This window comes from Apteryx mantelli, chromosome 31 (genome assembly GCF_036417845.1).
Source record: "Apteryx mantelli isolate bAptMan1 chromosome 31, bAptMan1.hap1, whole genome shotgun sequence".
NCBI classification, from domain to species: Eukaryota; Metazoa; Chordata; class Aves; order Apterygiformes; family Apterygidae; genus Apteryx; species Apteryx mantelli.
Window position 1 is genome coordinate 106528 of NC_090008.1, and position 21958 is coordinate 128485.

General features: G+C 39.3%; 1 protein-coding gene across 7 annotated transcripts in view; it reads left to right on the top strand.

Annotated features, from left to right (window-relative positions):
* LOC106494336 (GON-4-like protein) overlaps window positions 1-21958 on the top strand; it is a 29413-nt gene that overhangs the window by 3655 nt on the left and 3800 nt on the right. For 3 of the 7 annotated variants that reach the window (XM_067313259.1, XM_067313261.1, XM_067313262.1), the window contains 25 exons: window positions 1065-1139; window positions 1480-1530; window positions 1975-2025; window positions 2797-2892; window positions 3138-3242; window positions 4108-4278; window positions 5109-5301; window positions 6093-6194; window positions 6900-6940; window positions 7263-7366; window positions 9304-9502; window positions 10722-10808; window positions 11350-11521; window positions 12227-12371; window positions 12572-12722; window positions 13216-13332; window positions 14098-15840; window positions 16496-16733; window positions 17727-17908; window positions 18226-18423; window positions 18996-19139; window positions 19602-19745; window positions 20057-20176; window positions 20468-20581; window positions 21101-21308. In XM_067313259.1, the coding sequence (XP_067169360.1) occupies window positions 1065-1139; window positions 1480-1530; window positions 1975-2025; window positions 2797-2892; window positions 3138-3242; window positions 4108-4278; window positions 5109-5301; window positions 6093-6194; window positions 6900-6940; window positions 7263-7366; window positions 9304-9502; window positions 10722-10808; window positions 11350-11521; window positions 12227-12371; window positions 12572-12722; window positions 13216-13332; window positions 14098-15840; window positions 16496-16733; window positions 17727-17908; window positions 18226-18423; window positions 18996-19139; window positions 19602-19745; window positions 20057-20176; window positions 20468-20581; window positions 21101-21308 (4951 nt within the window). Of the gene's footprint in view, window positions 1-1064; window positions 1140-1479; window positions 1531-1974; window positions 2026-2224; window positions 2267-2796; window positions 2893-3137; window positions 3243-4107; window positions 4279-5108; window positions 5302-6092; window positions 6195-6899; window positions 6941-7262; window positions 7367-9303; window positions 9503-10721; window positions 10809-11349; window positions 11522-12226; window positions 12372-12571; window positions 12723-13215; window positions 13333-14097; window positions 15841-16495; window positions 16734-17726; window positions 17909-18225; window positions 18424-18995; window positions 19140-19601; window positions 19746-20056; window positions 20177-20467; window positions 20582-21100; window positions 21309-21958 lie in introns of those variants that run through there. The other 4 variants (XM_067313256.1, XM_067313257.1, XM_067313258.1 and 1 more) reach the window with 4 other exon arrangements.

A 21958-nucleotide genomic window follows, 5' to 3' on the forward strand; every position in this document is an offset into this window, starting at 1 on the left:
ACAGGTGAAGAGATGTAGACTGGGAATTCATTTCCTGTTTTGAGTGAACTGTTTCATGGTAAAGTCCTGATGAAATTCTGATGGTGGTGTGGATAGACATGCACTTCTCATAATTAATGAGCCCCGCCTAAACCCATCACACAACTTCCAATTAGAAAGAAACTTTGACAAGAATATCCATGCTGTCACAGCTGTGTAGAGGAACTCTAATTCTATACAGAAGTGCTTAAATGTAGATTTTAGTTTATTGCATGACTGAGTCTGGAGAGCAATAGTGTTTATTTTCCCACGGCATCTCAGTACCATTCTAATCCAGATAATCTCGGATATTTTCCCTTTTTACCATCCATGTGTCAAAGAACCTGGAGGCTGCTATGACCCTTCTTTTGGACATATTCACCTGTTGGTTTTGTGCGAGTGCCCTAAGTTAATGCCTTCATCTATCACGTGGCGCTGTTGAAGGGCTGTAAATATCTCAGAGTTGCCTACCTTCCCTGGAACCTCATGGTGGCATTCAGAAAGTGTAGTTGCTGGTACGAGGTCTCCTCTCCCTTTCCGTATTTCTTGTGTTTCTTTCCAGATATATCTAATGTTCTCTGAATGATGTAGCGCAATGTTTCAAAGGGTAGATTATTACATACTTTTTCTACAGGGTTAGACCTTTACTATTTTAGAAACCAATGAGCAACTTAAGGATTTAAGTTTTCTATTGCAGCTGCATAGCAGCATTTCTCATGTGGCTGAGACCAGCACATTTTACTGATCATATGACAGGAGGAAGGGGAAACTGGTTTGGGCTTTTGTTTAGACCATTTCGTGTTTCCTTCTGCCAGTAAGCTCTTCTTTTGAGCATTCACATAGAATACAATGCAAATGTTTTTGCATTGCTGTGCTTACTTTACATTTTCTGGTCTAATCATTGAATAATATTTTTTATTATACTATAATTACAGAATATGTTATAAATGGATTCTCTCTCCATCATGTTCCCAGCTAGTTTATTTCAATCTTAACAAACAGAATGTAAAGGAGACTTTTTAAAAATAATTCTTATGTTCCTGCAGGAAGTGATCACAAATGAACATGTGGTTGCCATGATGAAAGCAGCCATTAGTGAGACAGAGGATATACCTTTGTTTGTAAGTAAAAGCTTTTTCTGTTGTCTATTCAAATGCATGATACCTTCATCAGTCTATCTGCTTGGTCTATCCCATGATGTCACAGGGAGAGAACAGGTAGCATCATAATTTACACTTCATTAACAGGTTTGGCACGTGGATGAAGTGAGTAGTATCTATTTGTGAGTGTTAATTATTAAACAGAACTATCAGGGGTTATTTTAGATATCATTCCCATCACATCTAAAGGATAATGAGCTGAAAAATAAGAGGTGGCTTCTAGTAAAGAGTTATTGGGGAAAAGTTTGTAGTTAAAGAAAACAGCTAAACAGGTTGCACTTTTCTTTTTTTAAACTCTCAGGAACCCAAAATGACTCGTTCCAAACTGAAGGAAGTTGTGGAGAAAGGAGTGGTATGTCATCTGCTTTTACTATTGTGGCACTTCCTCTGCAGCCCCCCCCCCCCCCCCCCACACACACACACACATACACTCAACATAGCTGTTCTCTGATTATTGGGACTACTAAAAGAAGTGTAAAGCAAGGTTTTATGTGACTTAAGCTTAAAATGAAAAGATAAATTCTGCGCGTATATTTTTTTATACAACTATATAGAAAAGAATTCCTTTTAGCAGGGTAGAAACAGATCAGAGCTAGAAAATGTAGTGCATTGACAGTATCTGTTATACCAAAGTTATTGTCCGTAGAGATCACCTGAGCAGTTTAGAAAGCATTTGTTTAAAGTCTGTTGTTACTTGGTTATTTTGGAGAGCAGGATCTCAAGCTCAAGTACTCATTCGTTTCAATACTGTGTTCACGCTTTTCAGAGACAGCTAATATGTATTTACTATCTTTAGGTGATTCCAACATGGAATATTTCTCCAATCAAGAAGGCAAATGAGGTGAAGGTAAGTGAACGACTGCTGGGAAATTGGAGAAAATGCTAGAGGTGCCCTGCTGAGCAGGGAATCTTTTGAAGGGGTGGAGCAGGCTTGTGTCTGGCTTCCTGCTTTTCTAGTGCAGGTGGCGTACTTGTCATGAGGAGCACTGCACACAGGGTATGCAAAGCAGGACAAGGCAGTTAACGTAGCCGGCGGTGCACAGGGAGCCCAGAAGAGCGCTCTGCAGGGAAAAGAGGAATTGCAGAAGGTGATGACATGCCACAGGAAGTGATCCCTTCTAGGTGGTCCAGCTACCCATTTTGTCACATCCCAGGTCTCATGCTGCAAGGCGCTCCTCCCCGGACCGGTTTTATGTATTGTAGGTCGACCTGGAAATATGACCTGGAACTCAACTTATTGGCCAGAGCACTGCCTGCTCCAAAAGGTTTGAAGTCTAGGCTTAGACAGGATTCAGCAAGTGGGTGTAGTAGAGGCCAATGGCAGTTCAAGTGCTAGAAGCGTATCTTTGAGATAGCATCTGCTCATGCAATGCCTCTATCATATAAATGCTAAATCATTTGTGTCTGTTCTTGCACCTTTTCAAACCACTTACTTTACTTTACCAATCTTATTAAAATAATTTCTTTGGTTTCTTCAGCCTTTTTCTGTAGTCTGCTTCCTCTCTGAGCTGCAGTGTATTTCCTCTGTTACAAATATTTGATCTGATTGTGTACCATTAGAATATAACCCTTTATTTTACTTGTAAAAACTTGTCATCTCTCTTCTGGTCTGTTACAGCCCCCTCAGTTTGTGGACATTCCTCTTGAGGAAGATGATTCATCCGATGAAGAATACCAGCCTGAAGATGAGGATGAGGATGAGACTGCAGAAGAGGTAAGCATAACTTGTACAGAGATCTGGTCTCTTCATCAGGCAGTTGTCTGCGTGTTTATCTGAGACAGTAGAATGCTCTATTTTAACACATTACAACTTTTAAATCATCCCAGACTACCTAGTTATTTTTCTTCAGTGCTATATTATTAATTTGGCTAAAAAAGTTTTTTTGGAATATTGGTTGAAACGGGGTTTGATTATGGTATGATTGTTTGATTGTGTTCTGCTTCTCTCTGGCACTACAGAGCTTGTTGGAAAGTGATGTAGAGAGCACTGCCTCTTCTCCTCGGGGAGCAAAGCGATTTAGGACAAGGCGATCATCTGATGAAGAGGGAGGGACAATCTGTGAGGTAAACTTCACAACAGAGTTTTTGCTTTCTTAGGAAACAGCCTTCATTCATTATTTCTAAATTATTAATGAGGAAAGAAAAAATATATATTAATACTTAATGTTATGGTGACATTACAGGTGTTATATGGATTTGGGGTCCCATTGCAGTGGTTCCTGCATAAGCAATTAAGTGCAACCCTTGCAGAAAGAGCTTAGTCTTAAATAAACAGCAGTACTTTTTTTTTAAAAAAAAAAAAAGGCAACAGATTCAGATGATGATTATTTTTCTGGTTATTTTTGAGAGCAGTGCAGGGAGAGGTGTCTCCTGTGCTTGGCTCAGGAAGACAGTGCTTTTGATGAAAGCATAAAGATATTTGTGGTGTCTGTATGCCCTGTCATATCACTGGAAGGCATATGGTCAATGTGATAAGAACAGAAAGTGACTGAATATCAGCAGAGAGGAATGAGAAAGTAACTGTGAGAATTGAACACTGGCACTGGAGCAGTATGAGGGAACCAGATGAAGTACTAATAATGTACTGATATTTCTACATTCCACTCACCATGGGTTTGGTTTTGGGAGGATCAAGAGTGTGCCACAAATATTAGTGTTCAGATTTATCAGTTCTAGTAATGCTGAGACCGATACTCAAATTTTCCAAATGTCTCCTTCCCTGCAAGCCTTTGAATAGTAAATTTATTGTGTACTTTCTGAAAATCAAAGCAAATGTAATGTGAGGAATCCATTTCCCTCTTTAAAGCATTACTCTTATTTACATTGTGCCAGAGTCAGGTCAAACAGGAAAAAAAAAAAAAGACTTATCTTGTCCTTGGAAATTTATGTTCTAAATAAAACCTTTTAACACAAAGGTCTTTTTAATTAGACGGAGAAGGTTACTACACCCGTTGTTAGACATATTAGTGCTGAAGTAGTTCCCATGGGACCTCCACCACCTCCTAAACCAAAGCAAAGCAAAGACAGCGCATTCATGGAGAAACTGCATGCAGTGGATGAAGAACTGGCTTCGAGCCCAGTATGCATGGATTCCTACCAGGTGACATATTTGGGGATGCTGCAGTACTGATTTTTTTTTAGTTCAAGTAAAAATATTTTAGAAGGTAGCTTTCTGGTATTCTCTGCTAGTAATGCTACTGCATTTTGCTCTCATTTTATAGATATAAATAATGAGTTGAATCTGTGTAGCGTGTAGGACAAAAGCTCAGTGTGTCGAAGTAGCTGTCAGTAAACAGTTATTAGTGATGTATACTTTTAATTTCTTGTATACTAACTATACTTGTGTTACACTCATACTTTTCTCAGTTCTGTTGTAACCGTTAAATGTAATTCTATGATATTTACATAATTAATATATTTTTCCTTTTTAAAGTTATCCTGTCAGCTTAGTCGCGTTTTGCAAGCAAATATGCTATTAATATTTAAGGAAGCTTGGTTGTAAATAAAACCACTATTCCATATTAATAATGAGAAAATTATTACTGATCCTTGTTACTATGCAAGGGTAAGGAGTTGTGAAGAAACAGTCCTGCACTGCTGCTCAGGAAAAAATTATTACAGTTAGTGGAAAGGGCAAGCAGAATAAAACGTCTGTTAAGGGATCAAATATTGCAAGGGGAGATTAGCTTTCTAGGTAGAACATACAGTTTTGCATGAGGTAAATGATGGAAAAATATATTTATAATCAATGTAGTAGCTAGAGTGATGAAAGCTTGGCTTTGACGGAGTACCAAAGTAAATGACTTCTGTGGCAAGAATCTAATATCTTTGGTATTGCATTTTTGGCCAGGCTGAAAACCCTACTGTCAGAGAAGCTGGAAAAATAGCAGAGAAACTGTAATTCCATTGTGCTTTTTCTTCATGTTTCAGTCTCTGGAAGACAGCCTCATTGCCTTCCGAACACGATCAAAGAGACCACTGAAGGATGTTCCTCTTGGTCAGCTGGAGGCTGAGCTCCGAGCCCCGGATATTACACCGGATATGTATGACCCCAATACTGCAGATGATGAAGAATGGAAAAGGTGGCTTGGAGGACTCATGAATGATGATGTGGAGAATGAAGGTACGTGACGGATTTTTGTTGTTGTTGTTCAGTGGATTTGGTGGTTTCACTGAAAGCCTGGAGCTTTTTCTTTCCATTTATACGTGATGTTCTTGGCTGCAGCTGTTACCATGTTTAGTAATATGGGTATGTTTGTCCACCATCAGCTTTCCTCACCTTCCATGTGGACATTTGTGGGGGGGCTTTTTTGTTTGTTTGTTTGTTTTTTAACTTCAGGTGACTCACTTAAATGTTTATTAGACTGCACATGTGGTTACTTGCAACCATAAATGAAAGTTAGGATGTGTTTCTGCCCTTACTCTATTGTGCTGTATCATGAAGCTGACAGCGTATCTGTGTGTAGTGTCCCCCTTTGTAGGGTCATGACTTGTTTTGGTAGAAACAACTTTATTTTGTTCTTCTGTGAGAAACAAGAACATACTTCGGGGCTTGACTTCCTTTTGTCCTGAATTTACCTGTTGCTTACGTTTGTACAAATTGAATGTAAAGCAAAAATTGGAATAATAATACTTCACTTTTTTTAAACTTAGCTGAAATTCAGATAATGGAGAATAAATCTAGCTTTTCTAAATGGGAATGGCTACAAACAAGGATACTAGTAGTTCAGCTTGAAGAAAAAAAAAAAGCGGTCTTGATATTGCTTCCGTAAAAATGAACGGATTGCTAATTTCAAATGGTACTCCTAGTCCGCTTTCTGTCAGGCAATAAACTAAGTACTTCTCCTGGTTACTGACTTCTTCTTGGTCTTGGTGGTGCAGGGGAATGATGTTACAAAACATATTTCTTATTAGATGAAGCAGATGATGATGATGACCCTGAATACAACTTCCTGGAAGATCTGGATGAACCAGATACAGAAGACTTCAGAAATGATCGTGCTGTGAGAATTACCAGTAAGTTCTTCAGGAACCCCAGTTGCTTTCTTGTTAGGATTAGTAATTCATTTTGCAAAGTGAGTGTTTTGCTGCAAAGACTTTGCAGTGAAGGCTAATTAAAAAAAAAAAAACAAAACAAAAAAACAAAAAAAACCCTGCCTACAGACTTGACCAGCTCTTTTCTGTAGAACTGTCTTTCTGTGAATACATGGAAGGATCTAGCCAGAGCTACTCTGCTATCATATGCAACTTTACTCCATAGCAAAGAATGAAGAATAAAACTTAAGACAGTACACTGTCTTTCATAAAGCTTCAGCCAAGTCAGAAGTTGAATGCCTGCTTCCTGACTTGAGTATAATTAAATTTTCTGTAAGTCATTACAGTCTGAGGTAACAGATTTACGAGCATATCACTTATCATTCTCTTAATAAAGCATACTGATTTTAGGTCTTATTAGAGACTGACATAATTTTAAATTTAATTGTAAAAAAAAATTTTATGGGCTACATATTTGAAGCAAAACATTCTCTCTAAGTCTGTTAATTGAAATTATCTGGGGCCCAGCCATAAGGAGGAGTATCTTTCCTTCCTGGTCCTCTTTGTTTGCAAGAGGGGATTACGCTTTGCAAGAGAGATTCCTTCAGCAGTTTGACATTATGACAGGATTGCTAAGTGGTTTTTGGAAGAAGGAAGCTTCATATGTCTTTTTAATTTTACTTGCAGAAAAGGAAGTGAATGAACTGATGGAGGAGCTGTTTGAGACAGTAAGTGATAATTTGGATATAGCACTGAGGAATAGATCTGACTCAAATTTGGCATGAAATTTCTGAAGCTGTAAAGGGGGACCTCTGTAAGATGTGCAATGTTGAATATGTGAAAGGAGCCCTACCACAGAAGTGTAATTTTTTGGGACACTTTTTTGGGAAGGAGCTAATATAAGACATTCTGTAAACGCCTAGCAAAGATGAAAGTATTTGCTAAGAGCATCAGTAGTGCATCATGGTGAGCTCTGAATTAAAGGCAGTTGGTGTTAAATGTGTCTCATGAGCTTTTGATTCCTGACTACTGCTGCACATTTCTTATCAGTTTCAGGATGAGATGGGTTTCTCAAACATGGAGGATGAAGGTCTGGAAGATGAAGATAATGTCACAGAGTCACGGCCAAATTTTAATACACCGCAGGCGCTTCGGTAGGATCATTTGATTGTGGTATTAGAAAAATTTAATAGTAATGCCGTGACGGTAAAAAAGAAAAAAACGTGGTCACCTACAGCTGTACTCTGCCATCCACCAAAGATGATACTGCCTTTTCAGAACAGATCACTATTTTGGACAATCTCAGCCATTTCATCTATGAGACTGAATGCCTACCTTTAACCCCCCCCCCATCCTTCACCTTTGATTGACTTCACTGATAGTGATTCATCTGATGAAAATGTAACTGTTCGGAAAGAGGCAGCAAGAACACCTACAGTAAAAGATTGATGCCAAGTGTTTGGTCTCATAGATGAAATGGCTGAGATCTTCCAAAACAGTGATCTGTTCTGAAAAAGCAGCATCTCTAGTTGATGATACTGCTCTTGCCTCTCAAATCTCCGTGCTATATATACTGTCCCTGAGTGTTTAAATTGTATGTATTTCTGAAGTCCTTGCCCATATCCCCCCCCTTTATTACACTAACTCTTATGGAAAAATTGCTGTGTACCCGTCTTTTATTTTTTTAAGTAAATAATTTGGACATAATGGTAACCTTTTGTAAGGAAAAGCACTGCGCAAGACTGCTGAGGCCTAGGTCTGAAACAACTATTAAGCTTAGAAATTAGCTTTTGATGACTATTGGTATGGATTATTCTTGAAATAATGCCTTGAAGAGGAAAGGCTCTTGATTAATAATGTGTTTCTTTTTAGACAGTGATACTTCTCTATTTAAACAATGACAGAAGCTGAGTAAAAGCGAACTGTGGTGTCTCCTTGTTTATGGGGCAGATCAGCTCAAGATCAAGCTGTATCTGTTTGGGAAAGGAGCTAAAATGACAGCTGGAATTTTTTTTGCCACTCTCTCTGGATGAGCAGTACTAGAGAAGAGTGCAGCAGTTCTTTAACCAGCTACAGACTAAAAGCAGGGAAACTTAGTGTTCTCACTTACTGTTTGTACGTATTTATTTTTGATAATGGCTAGTTGTATTCATCTTTCTTTGATAGGTAGTTCCTCTCAATTGTTTCTTCCCCAGTTTTATCTGTATATGGATTTCTTGAAGTTTAAGGAAGTTGTTTTGTGGCAAAATATGTTTGCTAGGTTTGTTTTTTGTTTTTATGATACCTCATATGAGAAGAATCTTGGAACATATTCATTTATAACTGACTTCAGGCCAGTTCTAGCAAAGAAAGGTGATCACTAGCAGAAGTCATATAGGAGGATATTAATTGGTACAGCTGAAGTAAATAAAAATCTGTCATAAGGCAGGGGGCATTTGAAACCGTTTTTGAAAGGACAGGACTACAAACATCCCCTTTTTTGCTAGAGTAGCAGCTCTTACTGTAGTATCAACAGATGTCCAATGGAGTGGCCTGAATAAAACTAGATAAATGCCGTGACTAATTTTTTTAAATGTTGAGTTGGTGTGAGATCTTTTTGGAGATCATCATGGTAATATGCCATGCATAATACCTTGGGTTGGGGTTTGGGTTAAGACCTTGCCTGATGCTATAATTTAAATAAGGTTGGTTCTACTGTATTCTGGATTCTCTTAGATCCTGACTACTGTTGACTGTATCGGAGCACTTGAGTAGAACAAACACGGAGTGTTATTGGGAATGGTGGTCAAGAGTGTTAACTTTGCTTAGAATAAACAGTTTCAGGCTTGCGTCCCAGAACTGCATTAATCCTTTGGTAGATTAAAAGCTGCTTGTACAAGCCGGCTTTATAAATACTCTGCCTTTTTTTTTTTTCCCCCCCACCTTTTTTTTTCTTTTTTCCTCTCCAAGTTGAAGTATACTATCAAAGTGAGTGGTACAGGGGGTGATGGCTCTTAAACTGTGCATCACAGATATTAAAATGTTTTAATTGATTGTGAACAATCATTAAATCATATGCTTACCATAATTCTGTCTGCCTAATCTCAAACAGATTTGAAGAGCCTCTGGCCAATTTACTGAATGAACAACACCGGACAGTGAAGGAACAACTTGAACAGTTGAGAATGAAGAAGTCTTCAACCAAGCCACCGCAAGAGACAGAGAAATCAAAACCGCAAAATGAGAAGCCGCTCCAAAGCCTTGTTTTGGACAGTATGCAAAGAAAGAGGCTCCAGCAACAAATGCAGCAGGTAATAAAATAAATATTATCAAGTTTATTAACTTAATGAATATTCATTATATACTGCAACAGGGGAAAGCCAATGGTACAGCAAGCACTTCAGTGTGTTTCTTTTAGAAATTAATTGAAAGTGCTATATTTGAAGCTGCAGCTTTAATAGATGATATTTGCATGCTGCTGTCTGATTCCGCATCAAAAGTCTATTCAAATTGTATGTGGGAAGTAGAACTCATCTTTTGGCATCTGTACCATTCTCATGTGAGATAGCGGTCTCAGCCATGATTGAATTCTGACTGTGAAATCATTTATCTGTCAAAATCTTCTGTTTTCACATACTTCTTTACTACTTTCTGAGGATGTTCCCCTTGATATAGTTGAGATTCCCTTTTCTGTCTTTTTCTTCTCGTCCTCTCGCTCCCCTCTGCCCCGCAAAACTATACACAAATTCACTTTGAACATTTTAAAAGCTCTCTGGAAATGGGGGAGAGAGGCAGGAGAGAAGCTGCGCTTCAGGAGTTTTTTTTTTTTTTTTCCATGTCCATACAAAGCTTGAGGACTCCCCCCGCCGGAACTTGAAGCTTACTATCAACTCAGTCTCATGAGGGCAAAATGCACTTGTTTTGCATGAATTTGACATAAGTATTGATGAGAAATTATTAATTTGCTTATTAATTTGCATACCTAATACAGTGTCATGTCTTGGTCTGTAGCAGCAAGGAAAGGACACAGACCTCTCAAACATGGCTCTTGGGTTAGACGTGTAGAGAATATAAGCATTTTAATTTTTCAACAGTAAAACAAGATGTATGGTGTTTAAATGTGTGCATATGGTGAGTTCTGACTGCTGAAGCCATGATGTTACAGCTTTCTTAAGAAATACTTAAATATTTAATTAGAAAAAATATATTGTTTCTGTATTTATTGTTAATGGTATGAGATTTGTACACAAAAGTTAAGAATTTGCCCTAAGACTTAAACAGATGGCATGTTCAAAATCTCTGTAGTGTCAAAGGTAACTTTATAAAAGGTTCCTGACTGTGGGTATTAAAGTTTCCCATCAGTTGTTTCCCATCTATTGTTTAAAAGGTGTTTGTAGTCAGAACTTGATTTTTGGGGCACTCGGGAGATATTTCTTGTGCCTCTATACTTATGCTTTAGACTGCTTTCCAGTTTCATGGATTACTGATGAACTGAAAAAAAATCTCATTTGTCTGATTTTATTCTTCCAGCATGTTCAGCTTCTGACTCAAATCCATCTTCTTGCGAGTTCCAACCCTGCTTTAAGTTCAGAGGCCAGTACCACCAGGATGTTTTTGGTAAGGATATGTCTAAAATCGGAGCTACATGAATTTTAGTGATCACTGGTCACTGGAGGTATTTATAGAGCTTAATTTTCTTATTTGGTCCCATTAAGTTGAGATGGACATCCACCCTTAAAAAGGGAATATGTCATTAGCGTACTGTTAACGTGCTCAGTGCTTGCAGAAATAATATATGTTGTGTGGACTAATAATGGTGCTTTGAATTGACATGTCTATGTATTTTTGTGTTGTTTTCTTGTAAACACTGAAAACAAAGCTCAAAAAATACAATTTCTATAATTAGTGAACATTCTGTGACCTTGAAAGGGTCTAGAATGTTGGGGAATTCATATGATCAGACCAAAATAAAAAAAAGACCTTTTGTTGCTCCCAGATTGGTAATGCTCAGAAATAAGAAGATATCTGTAACCCTTTACTTTTTTATGCCTGTCACTTGACAAGCCTTTGTTTTTTGCATTATTGCATTATATTCATGTGTTCTTACCTTGCATCTGAAAACATTTCTTTTATCTTCTTTTTCTGTTTGACTTTGCAGAGCGAGCTCGGTAACTTTGCTCGCAGCTCTATGCTCCTTCGTCAGTCATTCAACCCTAAGTTTCAAACAATGTTCCAGCCGTGTAACTTGAAGGGAGCGCTGCAGCTCATTGAAGATTTTCATGCCCAAGTCCAGGTTGACTGGAGCCCTCGCAAATCCGTGAAAAAGAGTGGTATGTATTTGAATGGACAGGAGGCATGAAAGCATTTGCCATGAGCGTTATTTCATGCTGTGAACCTTTCAAATGAGACATAGTCCAGATTGTTTGCTGTTTGAAATGTAATTTTCTTTTCTAGTTCTTTATAAGGTCTTTTTAGACAAAAACATCAACATTGACTGCCTTATCACTGCTTAAACGTGCAACACAGCAAAGCATATTATATGAGCTGTAGACTTTTGTTTGACATCACAGCCCTGTAATTCATTGTTCTGCAGATAATATTTTTAGCTGCAGAGGTCCATCAATAAAGTTATGAAACTGTACATAAATATTCAAATGTGTTAACACATCAAGGAAATGTTCCCTTGATTGGAACATTCTTTTTCCTGCCTCCCTGCCTCTAATACTCTGAACTGTTGGTTTCAAAGGATTTGGTTTGTGATTTTTCTGCTGCCTAGAGGGTGAACGTATCTGAAATAAATAGAGCTTTTCACAAGTTGAATTGAGGAGGAAAGGGAAAAGAGAAAAGACAAGGACATCTTGCTAGTCTAAATTGGAGAGCAAAAAATAAGAAATATGTATATTCTAAAGACCAGGTAGAAAGTGATAGAGTATTTGCAGTGAAGGGAATAAAAGAAACAGTTTTTTACAAATCATAGTGAATAACAGTATTTGTCCATGAATGTGCCTATCCTCATCTGTCAATTCTTTTCCCAGCCAATGAATTTCCATGTTTACCAAAGCAAGTGGCGTGGATTTTGGCAACAAGGAGAGTCTTTATGTATCCAGAGTTACTGCCAATATGTTCCTTGAAAGCAAACCCTCCCCGGGACAAGATTATCTTCACCAAGGCAGAGGACAAGTATGTGTTTAGAATTATTGAATAAAATATGTACAAATGATTTTTTTTTCATTTGGAGAACTACTAGGATGCAAACTTTGGGGATATCAGTGTATTGTGGAACAGAACATCCACATGGTAATCTGGAGTACTCTCTAAAAGACTTTTTTTTTTCTTTTTTTTCCCCCCCCCTCCTCCATCCCTCTCTCCCTTTTCTTCAGTTTATTAGCTTTAGGTTTGAAACATTTTGAAGGGACAGATTTTCCAAAGCCTTTGATCAGCAAGTATCTTTTGCCAACAAAAACTGCCCACCAACTGACAGTGCGAATCAAGAATCTCAATATGAATCGAGCCCCTGATAATATCATCAGAGTGAGTGACACGTTCAGATTGTGTTTTGGTATTTTTCAGGTTTGTCTGTCTGTTATTGGTCATACAAAAAGAGATGTGCTTTTTATTCCAAGGACCTTTTTTGCATCTGTGCTGACACTTTCTTAAAAGAAAATGTGATCCTTTTATTAGGGATGAGGACTCCTTCAAAAAGACCGCCTCCTCTTTATTTTGCAAGTACTCTAGTTACTGTTTTGAAATTCTCAAAGCTAGTATGCATGCACATCTGCTAGATCTTTAATGCTTTTTCCCAGAGAAATCAAGATGGCAGTGAGCTCTTGTTCAGCCTTTGCTATTCCTTTTTAATGTTTTATGTAGATAGTAGCTTATTGAAATAGTAATGATTTGGATCACTTGATTTGCACAGAAGACTTTTAGAGAGCACGATCCTTAGCCTAGCTCCCACCAATTATTGGACAGGTGTTCTGACTGCAATCTTCTTGTCTTGCATTCTCTCCCCACCTCTTCCACACAGTACTATAAAAAGACAAAACAGTTGCCCATTCTATTCAAGTGCTGTGAGGAGATCCAGCCTAATGAGTGGAAACCACCTGTGGAGAGAGAAGAACATCGCTTGCCATTCTGGCTAAAGGTACAGTTTCTGCTGCTTCTTCATCCAGCATGTGGGGTTTTTTTGGTTGATTTGTTTTAGGTTTGTGGGGTTTTTTTTGGTTGTTTGAGGTTTTTTCTCTTTTTCCTTACAACTTAGGTCTAGAGTGAGTTGTTTGTCAGGCTACAGCCAAAATGTGGTCTGACTGTGTTGCGTGGGAGCCTGTGTTAGCCATCTTTCTCACTGCATCACACCTATGAGCGAGGCTGTTCTCCCTTAATACGTAATTTTCTAAGAGGAAAGAAGAAATCTGTTTTTTGCGCTTTTTTTTCCCCCCAAAGGTTATCTTCCCCTGAAGTGTGGCTGTTATTTTTGTTATATGCCTTATACTTTGTAGGGGCTCTTTCTCTGAGATTCCTTGCACAAGGAAAGACTAAGTTGAAGGCATAATGACCATGCCTGAGGGTCACACAAGACACAAGAGAGTCTGTGTCTGTGGAAAGAATTAGACTTGGAGTCCTTGAAATTCAGTCCTCTTGATGGCATGCTGGAGTCTACCATCTCAGTGAAGCTTCCTTCCCACTAAGTCTTGTATTTTCTAAAGGAGCCTTTATAAAACAGTTTGGTTGTGGTGTTCTTTTCAGGCCTTTAGATTCTCTTGAAGACTTTTGAGTAAAACTTGTGAATATTAAGCAGTAAATAAAATATGCTTTACTTTAAGAAGCAAGTTGCTGCCTGCCTTTTGCAGTGCTGTTTGAAGACAGTAAGAGCCTATGGACTGGACTAATAAATTCTTGTTTCCTTCAGGCAAGTTTGCCCTCCATTCAGGGGGAATTGAAGCAATTAGCAGAAGATGCCAGGGAGATGCCAGGTTCACCTGATGCAGAATCTGTCTTTTTGGGGACAGAGAAGGAAACTTCAGACACAGAATGTGATGAAAAATACCCTCTACTCATGCCAAAGGGACTAGTACTGACCTTAAAGCCCCTTGCCAATCGATTCTCTAGGAGAGCCTGGAGAAGGCAAAGGTCTTCAGCTCTGAAACCTGTCCTCATTCGACCAAGTCCTTGTCTGCAGCCCAGTTCCAACACTTTGAACATCCAGAAAACTGTGAAGTTATCCCAGTCAGAAGCTCCTCCCAGCAAAGTTGTGGTTCAAATTCCTCGGTTAATCCAGCCAGCTACAGTTATGCAGACTGTGCCAGGAGTGCAACCTTTGAATGTTCCAGCAGTGGTAGGAAGTGGGGATGGCTTGGAATTTCAGAATGTGCTCTCCACTTCACATTCTGATTCCAGACAACCTTTTCCAGCTGCTGTACCACAAGCCCTAGTGTCCTCAAGTCCTGTAACTTTTCAGCCAAAACTAATGTTGCCAGCTTTGGCTGGACCAAAAATCCGCAAACCTGGTGTTCGCAAGGTATACCAAAAGAAAAAAGGGACAAAATCTGCCCCGTTGATAAAGACTTCACCTTTGATTCAGCCATCTCCTGTCATCCTTACTGTACCTGCTACCACAGTGAAAGTGGTTAATATAGGCAATGGTTGCAATATGATTCAGCCCATAAATACAACAGTTGGTAGAGGCACTCAGGCTATTCCAGTTACAACATTATTGGTAAATCCATCCACTTTCCCATGTCTGTTAAATCAGCCTCTAGTGACTTCTTCAATCCCTTCATTGATAGTCTCTCCTAACCCTGTTGGTCTTTCTACATCATCTGTTGTTGAAAATGAAGAACAGCTGAATCTGGCTCCTTCCTGCCCTGCTGTAAATAACCAAAATGCCTATCCTATAGTTGAGCCCAAGGTTGAACCCCAAGAGTTGTACGTTTCATGCTCAGCTGTCTCCCCCAAGAAGGAACGTAGTATGAATCCTGCCACTTCAAATAATGGCAGCCAGGAAAAGGTAAATAACAGTGACTGCTGTAGCTGGACAGTGGTAGAGACAGGGGAGGAAAACACCTCAGAGCCATTATCTGTGGACCTTCTGCCTCATTTAGAAGATTCAGATGAAGCAGTGAAAATTGAACGTGAAGATTCAAATGATGCTATCAAGGAAGTAAATCCATTACAGAAGAGGGATCTTCTATGTGCTGAAGTGAAGGAGGAGTTCATGCTGGATCTTGGCCAGGAGCTGAACATGGAAGCTGCATGTTCGTGTCCAAATGAGCTGAAAGAAATAAAAAAAGAGTGTACATCATGCGAAGAGAAGGGAGAAGAGGAAAGACAGGATTTGCAGTCACCCCCCTGTGATGAACAGCAGATGGATGCAGGCATTGTTGCTGGACCACAAGTAAGCAGTGAGTCTCCTAAGAATCATTCATACACAACAGATATTGAAGCAGAATTTAGTAGCCCGCTAGGAAAACCAGAGGATTCGTCCAGTATGGATGGCCAGTCTGTTGGGACACCAGCTGGTCCTGAAGCTGGAGGAGAGAAAGAAGGACAAGAGGAGGAGGAGGAAGAAGACTTCGACGATTTTACACAAGATGAGGATGAAGAGATGTCATCAGCCTCAGAAGAATCTATTCTCTCTGTGCCAGAACTTCAGGTAAAAACAAATATAACTTTTTAAATATATATATGTGTGTGTGTGTGTGTGTGTGTGTTTGTATTGCCGATAAAAAATATCACTGTCCTGAAACAGCTTAGTGAAGTCGGGGCAAAGCACAGTTTGATTCAAATGGAAAACTAAAATATTAGCTATATATTTGTATATTGTATTATGTAATTTTAAAACACTAATAGTACTTGTGCTGTTCTAAAGAGAAATTGGACATCACGTTTTTCTGAGGAGATTTTAAGTCCAAGCTAGGGGATATCTTGCAAATATCCAGGCTTAAATTCTGCCGAATTATAAAGGCTTCCTCAATTGAGGCTGTTCTTTAACAAAAAGTAGTTTAACTGAAAATTATTCTCTGAAACACAGTTCCAGCAAGCCGTCAAAACCTAAGAAGACTATTAAGGGATCCTGTCTAACTTAAGCCTTTTCTAAATGGCAAATTCTGAAGCAGAAGTTTGTTCATGATAAAAAACAAAACAAAAACAGGCAGTTCTGGTTCTCATCAAATTCTGTCACTTCACTAGAAACCTAATTGGTCAGATGTTGATCTGCAAAGTTAGCTGTTATGATTATAATGAAGTGAGCTAGTTGTTGAATGACATTAAAACAAACACTAAAAAATGGTTTTGTGTTGTTTTCTAAGGAGACAATGGAAAAACTTACTTGGCTTGCAACAGAGAGACGTTTAAGCCAGGAAGGAGATTCTGAAGATGAGAATTCTCAGGAAGAGAACTCGGAGGAGGAGGAGGAGGAGGAAGGGGAGGGAATAGAGAGTTCACAGAAAGATGATGAAATATCTGGAGATATATCAGAGGAACCCAAATCTGCCTTCGTGTTGACAAAGACAGTCCCACAGGTAGAAGCCAACAGAATGCCACCAGGTAAGTTCTGTGTGTTTCTTTTGACTCGGGGCATGGGGAAACAGAACTAATATCTTCATCAGAATCAAAACCATGCGGAAATTGCGTTCAGGTTTAATTTCACTTAGCATGTCTGAGCTTAGTGATGCTTTCCATCTGGAAATGAAACTTTGCAACACAATCACAGTTCTGTAAAAATGGTTCTTGGCATAGTGGCCCTCGTGGGTGTGAACCGAGTATCTTTACTCCATTGTAATGCATTTACGCTTCAGAAACTTGGACAGATGAGATCTGTGGTTTGTGTCAGCTAACACCCAGCATCAATATAAGAACAAGATTAAATACTCAGAACTCTCACATCTTCACTAAATCTGAATTTTGTGTTACAGGGTCATCACTAATGTGTTAGGGAGCAATAAATGAAACAAAATAATATCTCAACAGAATGTAGGAAGTGCTAGATGAATTTGAGCAGTTAAATGTTGAGGAGAAAGTGGACTCCAGCATAGTAGACCAATAGATGCCTAAGCTAAAGATACAAAAAGCTCAGTGTAGCAACTCAGTATACTATTTCATTCCTTATTATCTGACACCATGGCTAGTTATTTGTGATGTTAACTCTATTCATGTCAATAATAAACTGTTATAAAAAGAATAACTTGCAAGTGTTACGTCCAGTTCTGAGGTTCATATATCTGTATTCACCCATTATTAGTTCTCAGCAGACTGGTAGCTAAGTAGCATCTAGGATCAAAGGTGGGTTTGTTGCAGTATCCAAGGACTTTCTCATCAGCTGCTATAATAATAAACAGCCAATTTAAAATTCATTAGCCGGCCTGACTAATAAAAAAAGTATTTTATTCATATGTATACAGGAGGGTGTAAACAGTTAACTCGCCACTAACTCTGAAAACCTAATTTTCTATTGCAATATCAGTCTAGGAAAATAGTTGTCTGTTAGCCCAGAGAAGGTGTGAAAAGTTCCTGCACAACCCGCATTGTGCTTCTTCACAGGAGAGAACATGAAAACCCCTGGGAAGAGCAGGAACTCCCACAGAACCAGAAATAAGAGGGGACGGACACGTGCTAGCAAAGATACCTCTAAGCTGCTCCTTTTGTATGATGAAGACATCCTGGAGAGAGATCCCCTGCGAGAACAGAAAGATTTGGCATTTGCACAAGCCTATCTAACCAGGGTGAGCCAGACCAGCACGTAGCCCAGAAACAAGAACTTCAGACAGCTTGAGTCTTTTAACACAGTTCAAGTCTGAGCCACATAACTACCAGTTCTAACAGGTCCTTTTTTAATTTCAGAACTTGATCACCTTGGATTCAGTTCCCTCTCTCTTATGAGTGGTCCGCATTTATCTTTTAAGGAAGCGATTTTGTTGGCGCAACAAAATTGAAAGCACTGTATAAATGCTGAGTAGCAAGAGATTAGAGAGATTACTAAATTAACTTGTTTTCTTCCTGAATGTTATGTAGTCCTATAAAGGTCTGTTACTCCTTACAGGTGCGTGAAGCCTTGCAGAATGTTCCTGGAAAGTATGAAGACTTCCTTCGCGTTATTTATGAGTTTGAGATTAGCACTGACAAACGAACGGCTGTAGATCTCTATTCCACTTTACAGAAACTGTTGCATGAGTGGCCACAGTTGCTCACAGATTTTGCAGCCTTTCTTTTACCAGAACAAGCTTTGGAATGTGGACTGGTAAGTAGAAGGAAAGAAGCAGACCAACATTTAAGCAGACAAATGTAAATGCTGTGAGAGAGGAAGAACAAGGAATTCCTCCTAGGGCAAGGAAAAACAGGTGGTAAATCATTTGCTTACCTTCCTGTTTTATTGCTTAGAATTGAAAATTCTAGTGTCTGTCTTAAGACACATACTAAATATGGCTGTGGAGATTCAGTCTTTCCCAGTTACATCCCAGAACCCAACGGCAGAGAGGCAACATGCAAATACAGGAAGTGGAATGCTTCCCTTGTCTCAAAAATCAGCCATCCACTTTGTAAGACAGAGGTTTTCGCTTGTTACATTCCTCCTGGATTTTCCTATCTTATGTGCTTACTGTTGAAGCAACACTTTATAGATCACATAGGTATTAATTGTACAAAGTATTATGTCTCGTCTCTTTCCTCCACCTCTTCCCAGTTTTGCAGTGGCTGTCACTACAAATGGAAAACAAATAGTGAAAGTGGAATTTTATAGCTTATTTAAGCCAACTAGAGATGCTTGAAAATATATTCTTGGACATGAAGGGTGAACCTTTTTCTTTTGGTCAGTTTGAAGAGCAGCAAGCATTTGAAAAAAGCCGGAAGTTCCTCAGACAGCTGGAGATCTGTTTTGCTGAAAATCCTGCCCACCATCAAAAGATCATCAAAGTTCTGCAGAGTTGTGCAGACTGCCTCCCCCAGGAGATTGCAGAGGTAATCCAGCATCCAGGTATCCCCTCTCCCTCAAAAAGCCTCGACAGTACAATTACCTAGCTTACTTCCCTGTTCCCTTGTGCTGCTCTTTGAGACCACAAGAGCATAACAAGCTTGATCTCCCCTGTGGGGTCTGGTAGATCATTGAAGCTACCTCTTCACCAGACTTTACAATTAACTGGCCTTTGCATCTCCTCTCTCCTACTTTCACCTTGCTTTTATCACCTTGCAGGTGAAATTTTAGCTTCTGCCTAGAATTTTGAAGGGATATTTCTTTGCTAAATATTTGCTGGAAATGGAATGATCTCAAAACAGCTATGAGGTGGTATCAATGCGAGCATGTACTTCCATGTGGGAGTTCTAATAAGCCTTGATGTTCCATTTGCCTTGAGAAATCCTCCCAAGAAGAATGTGACAATGTGAAACGAAACACTGATTTTTCTCTGGATTTCCCTCTTTCAGCTGAAGACCCAAATGTGGCAACTGTTGAAAGGACATGACCACTTGCAGGATGAGTTCTCCATTTTCTTTGATCACTTACGCCCCTCAGCCAGCCGAATGGGAGACTTTGAGGAGATCAACTGGACAGAAGAGAAGGAGTATGAGGTGGAGCAATCTTTTCCCCAAACCAGGAAAGATAAGAGCAGAGATACTAGAAATGTTTGAACTTGAAGGATTTGTAGTGAGGCTGCATTTCTAGAGTGAGGGAAGTGGCAGGGTGGGATAGCTGCAGGTGGGCTGGTGCAGATGTTTCATATTCTTACAGCATTTACGTCTATTCTAACAAGACTGAACTTGTGGTGCCCTAGAACTGAACTTCATTTTCCCCACAAATTTCTGAATATTTCTGAATATTAAGATAATATTATTCTCCTGAAGTGCTATCATGATAGAGCAGTTTGTTTGTTTTCTTTTAGTTTGATGGGTTTGAAGAAGTGTCTTTACCAGATGTAGAAGAGGAGGATGAACCACCCAAGATGCATGCAGCCTCAAAAAATAAGAAAAAGAAAGAGATTGGAGGCCAGAACAATGACAAGGTGGGCCTGGGATATCTCACTAGTCCACATGTGAGGACTCTAAGCAAATGCATGTCTGTGAGGATAAATGTATCTATGCAGAGAGACATGAGAACAGTCTAAAAGGATTTGAAGAAAGGGATTAAAATGTTTCTGTTGTGCTTTGCTTGCTAGCACCATAATTGCTTTAGTTCTCTCTGGGTGTTCAGAGTGCTACTCTGCCCTTCCTAACTCCCTCTGGAATTAACCTTCCTCTGACTGTCATCTTTGTGCTCGATGCGAATTTGTCAGCTGGAGTATATCTGTTTCCAGGAGGTCGAGTGGGTAGATGGGATGAAGGAATGTTCGTGTTCCTGCCATGAAGGGAATAGCGATCTCAAGTTCAAGAAAAGCAAAAGGAGGACCTGCGGCCATTGTAGTAGTAAGGTTAGTTGATAGGCCAAGTCACTGGACTGGTGAGTGGAAAGAATAGTCATGCCAAGAAGTCGCACTGTTTGTTGTGATGAACTGTCCAGCCTTGGACCTCCTGTCACCAAAACATAATGTGTTAGGGAAGAAAATGAATCGAAAGGCAACCAATACACTGCCAACAGTGTCTCCCTCTTCGGAGCTCTGACTGCTCTACCTGGCCTTCCGCTGTCTCTCTCCCTCTCACTTTCTACTTTCCCTCCTTGCTCTACTAAATAGTATTAATTCTGATGTTTCTTTGAGTTAAGAATAGATGGGGGGGGTTGTGGGGGGGGGGGGGAGACGCTTGTGTGGCCACTATGAGAAAAGAACTGTGCCTGTTCATAATAATAAAAAAATCAGTTTCCTAAACACAAATAAATTGCCAAATTGAAGCATTAGCTAGGGTCAAGGAATACTTTTGAGGCAAAGGCCGAGGTGTTAGGTTTGGACAGATACACTTCATCTGTAATCATATGCCTATATATTGATTTGCAGGTGTGTGATAGCAAACTTTATAAAAATAAAGATTCTCAAGAGCTGACTGTTAGCCTCATTCAACAAGAGTCAAGTCTGCAGCCTGAAGGGAAGAATTCTGTAATATCTAAGGAACCTGTAGAAGAGAGCTTGGAGAACAGAGATGAGGGAGAAGATATCCAGAGCAGAACAAAAACCGCACCTAGGAAAGTGGACACACTGGTTTCAGGTCTGTGAAAGTCTTGTGTCTGTGTCGTTCATTTCCAGACTGGTTCATACAAATGAAAACAAGCATAGGACTTTCTAATGCAGATTCACTGTAATAATGACAAGTTCTAATAATCTTTTTCCTTTTTTTTCCCATGTTTCTTCCTCCACTCTAGATTCTTTAAGCATGCAAATATCCAGAGCATTCCCTTCAAAGAGCTCTGCTGACCAGAAAATATTCTGCCCTTTGTAAAATGATTGACAGATACATTTAAGCTTGTTGCCAGCATATTAATCAAAATCACCATCTCTCTAATATTCCTTTAAGTAATCCCCTTCATGCTACTTGTTTCTCCTTTGGCTGAGTACAGAGAAGGGGAAATGTGATTATTGCAGGATAAGTGCACTGAAAGGGATCCCTTCCTTCTTTTGGTAACGGTGGTCTCAGTCAAGGTTAGCTGGAGAAAGTGCAAGACTTAACTGAAGAGGTTTAAAATTAACGCATCTTGATGTTTAGTTTATAGTGTTTTCATAAATGGGACACCAAGAGCTGCAATGTTTGTTTCACTTGAGAATGTTGTCCTGGGCAATCCACTTAAGCTTTTTTGTGTGTTCATCACTTCTTCACCCAGCAGTTGGTTGTGGTAACCCACAATGATAAAGAAAATGCAC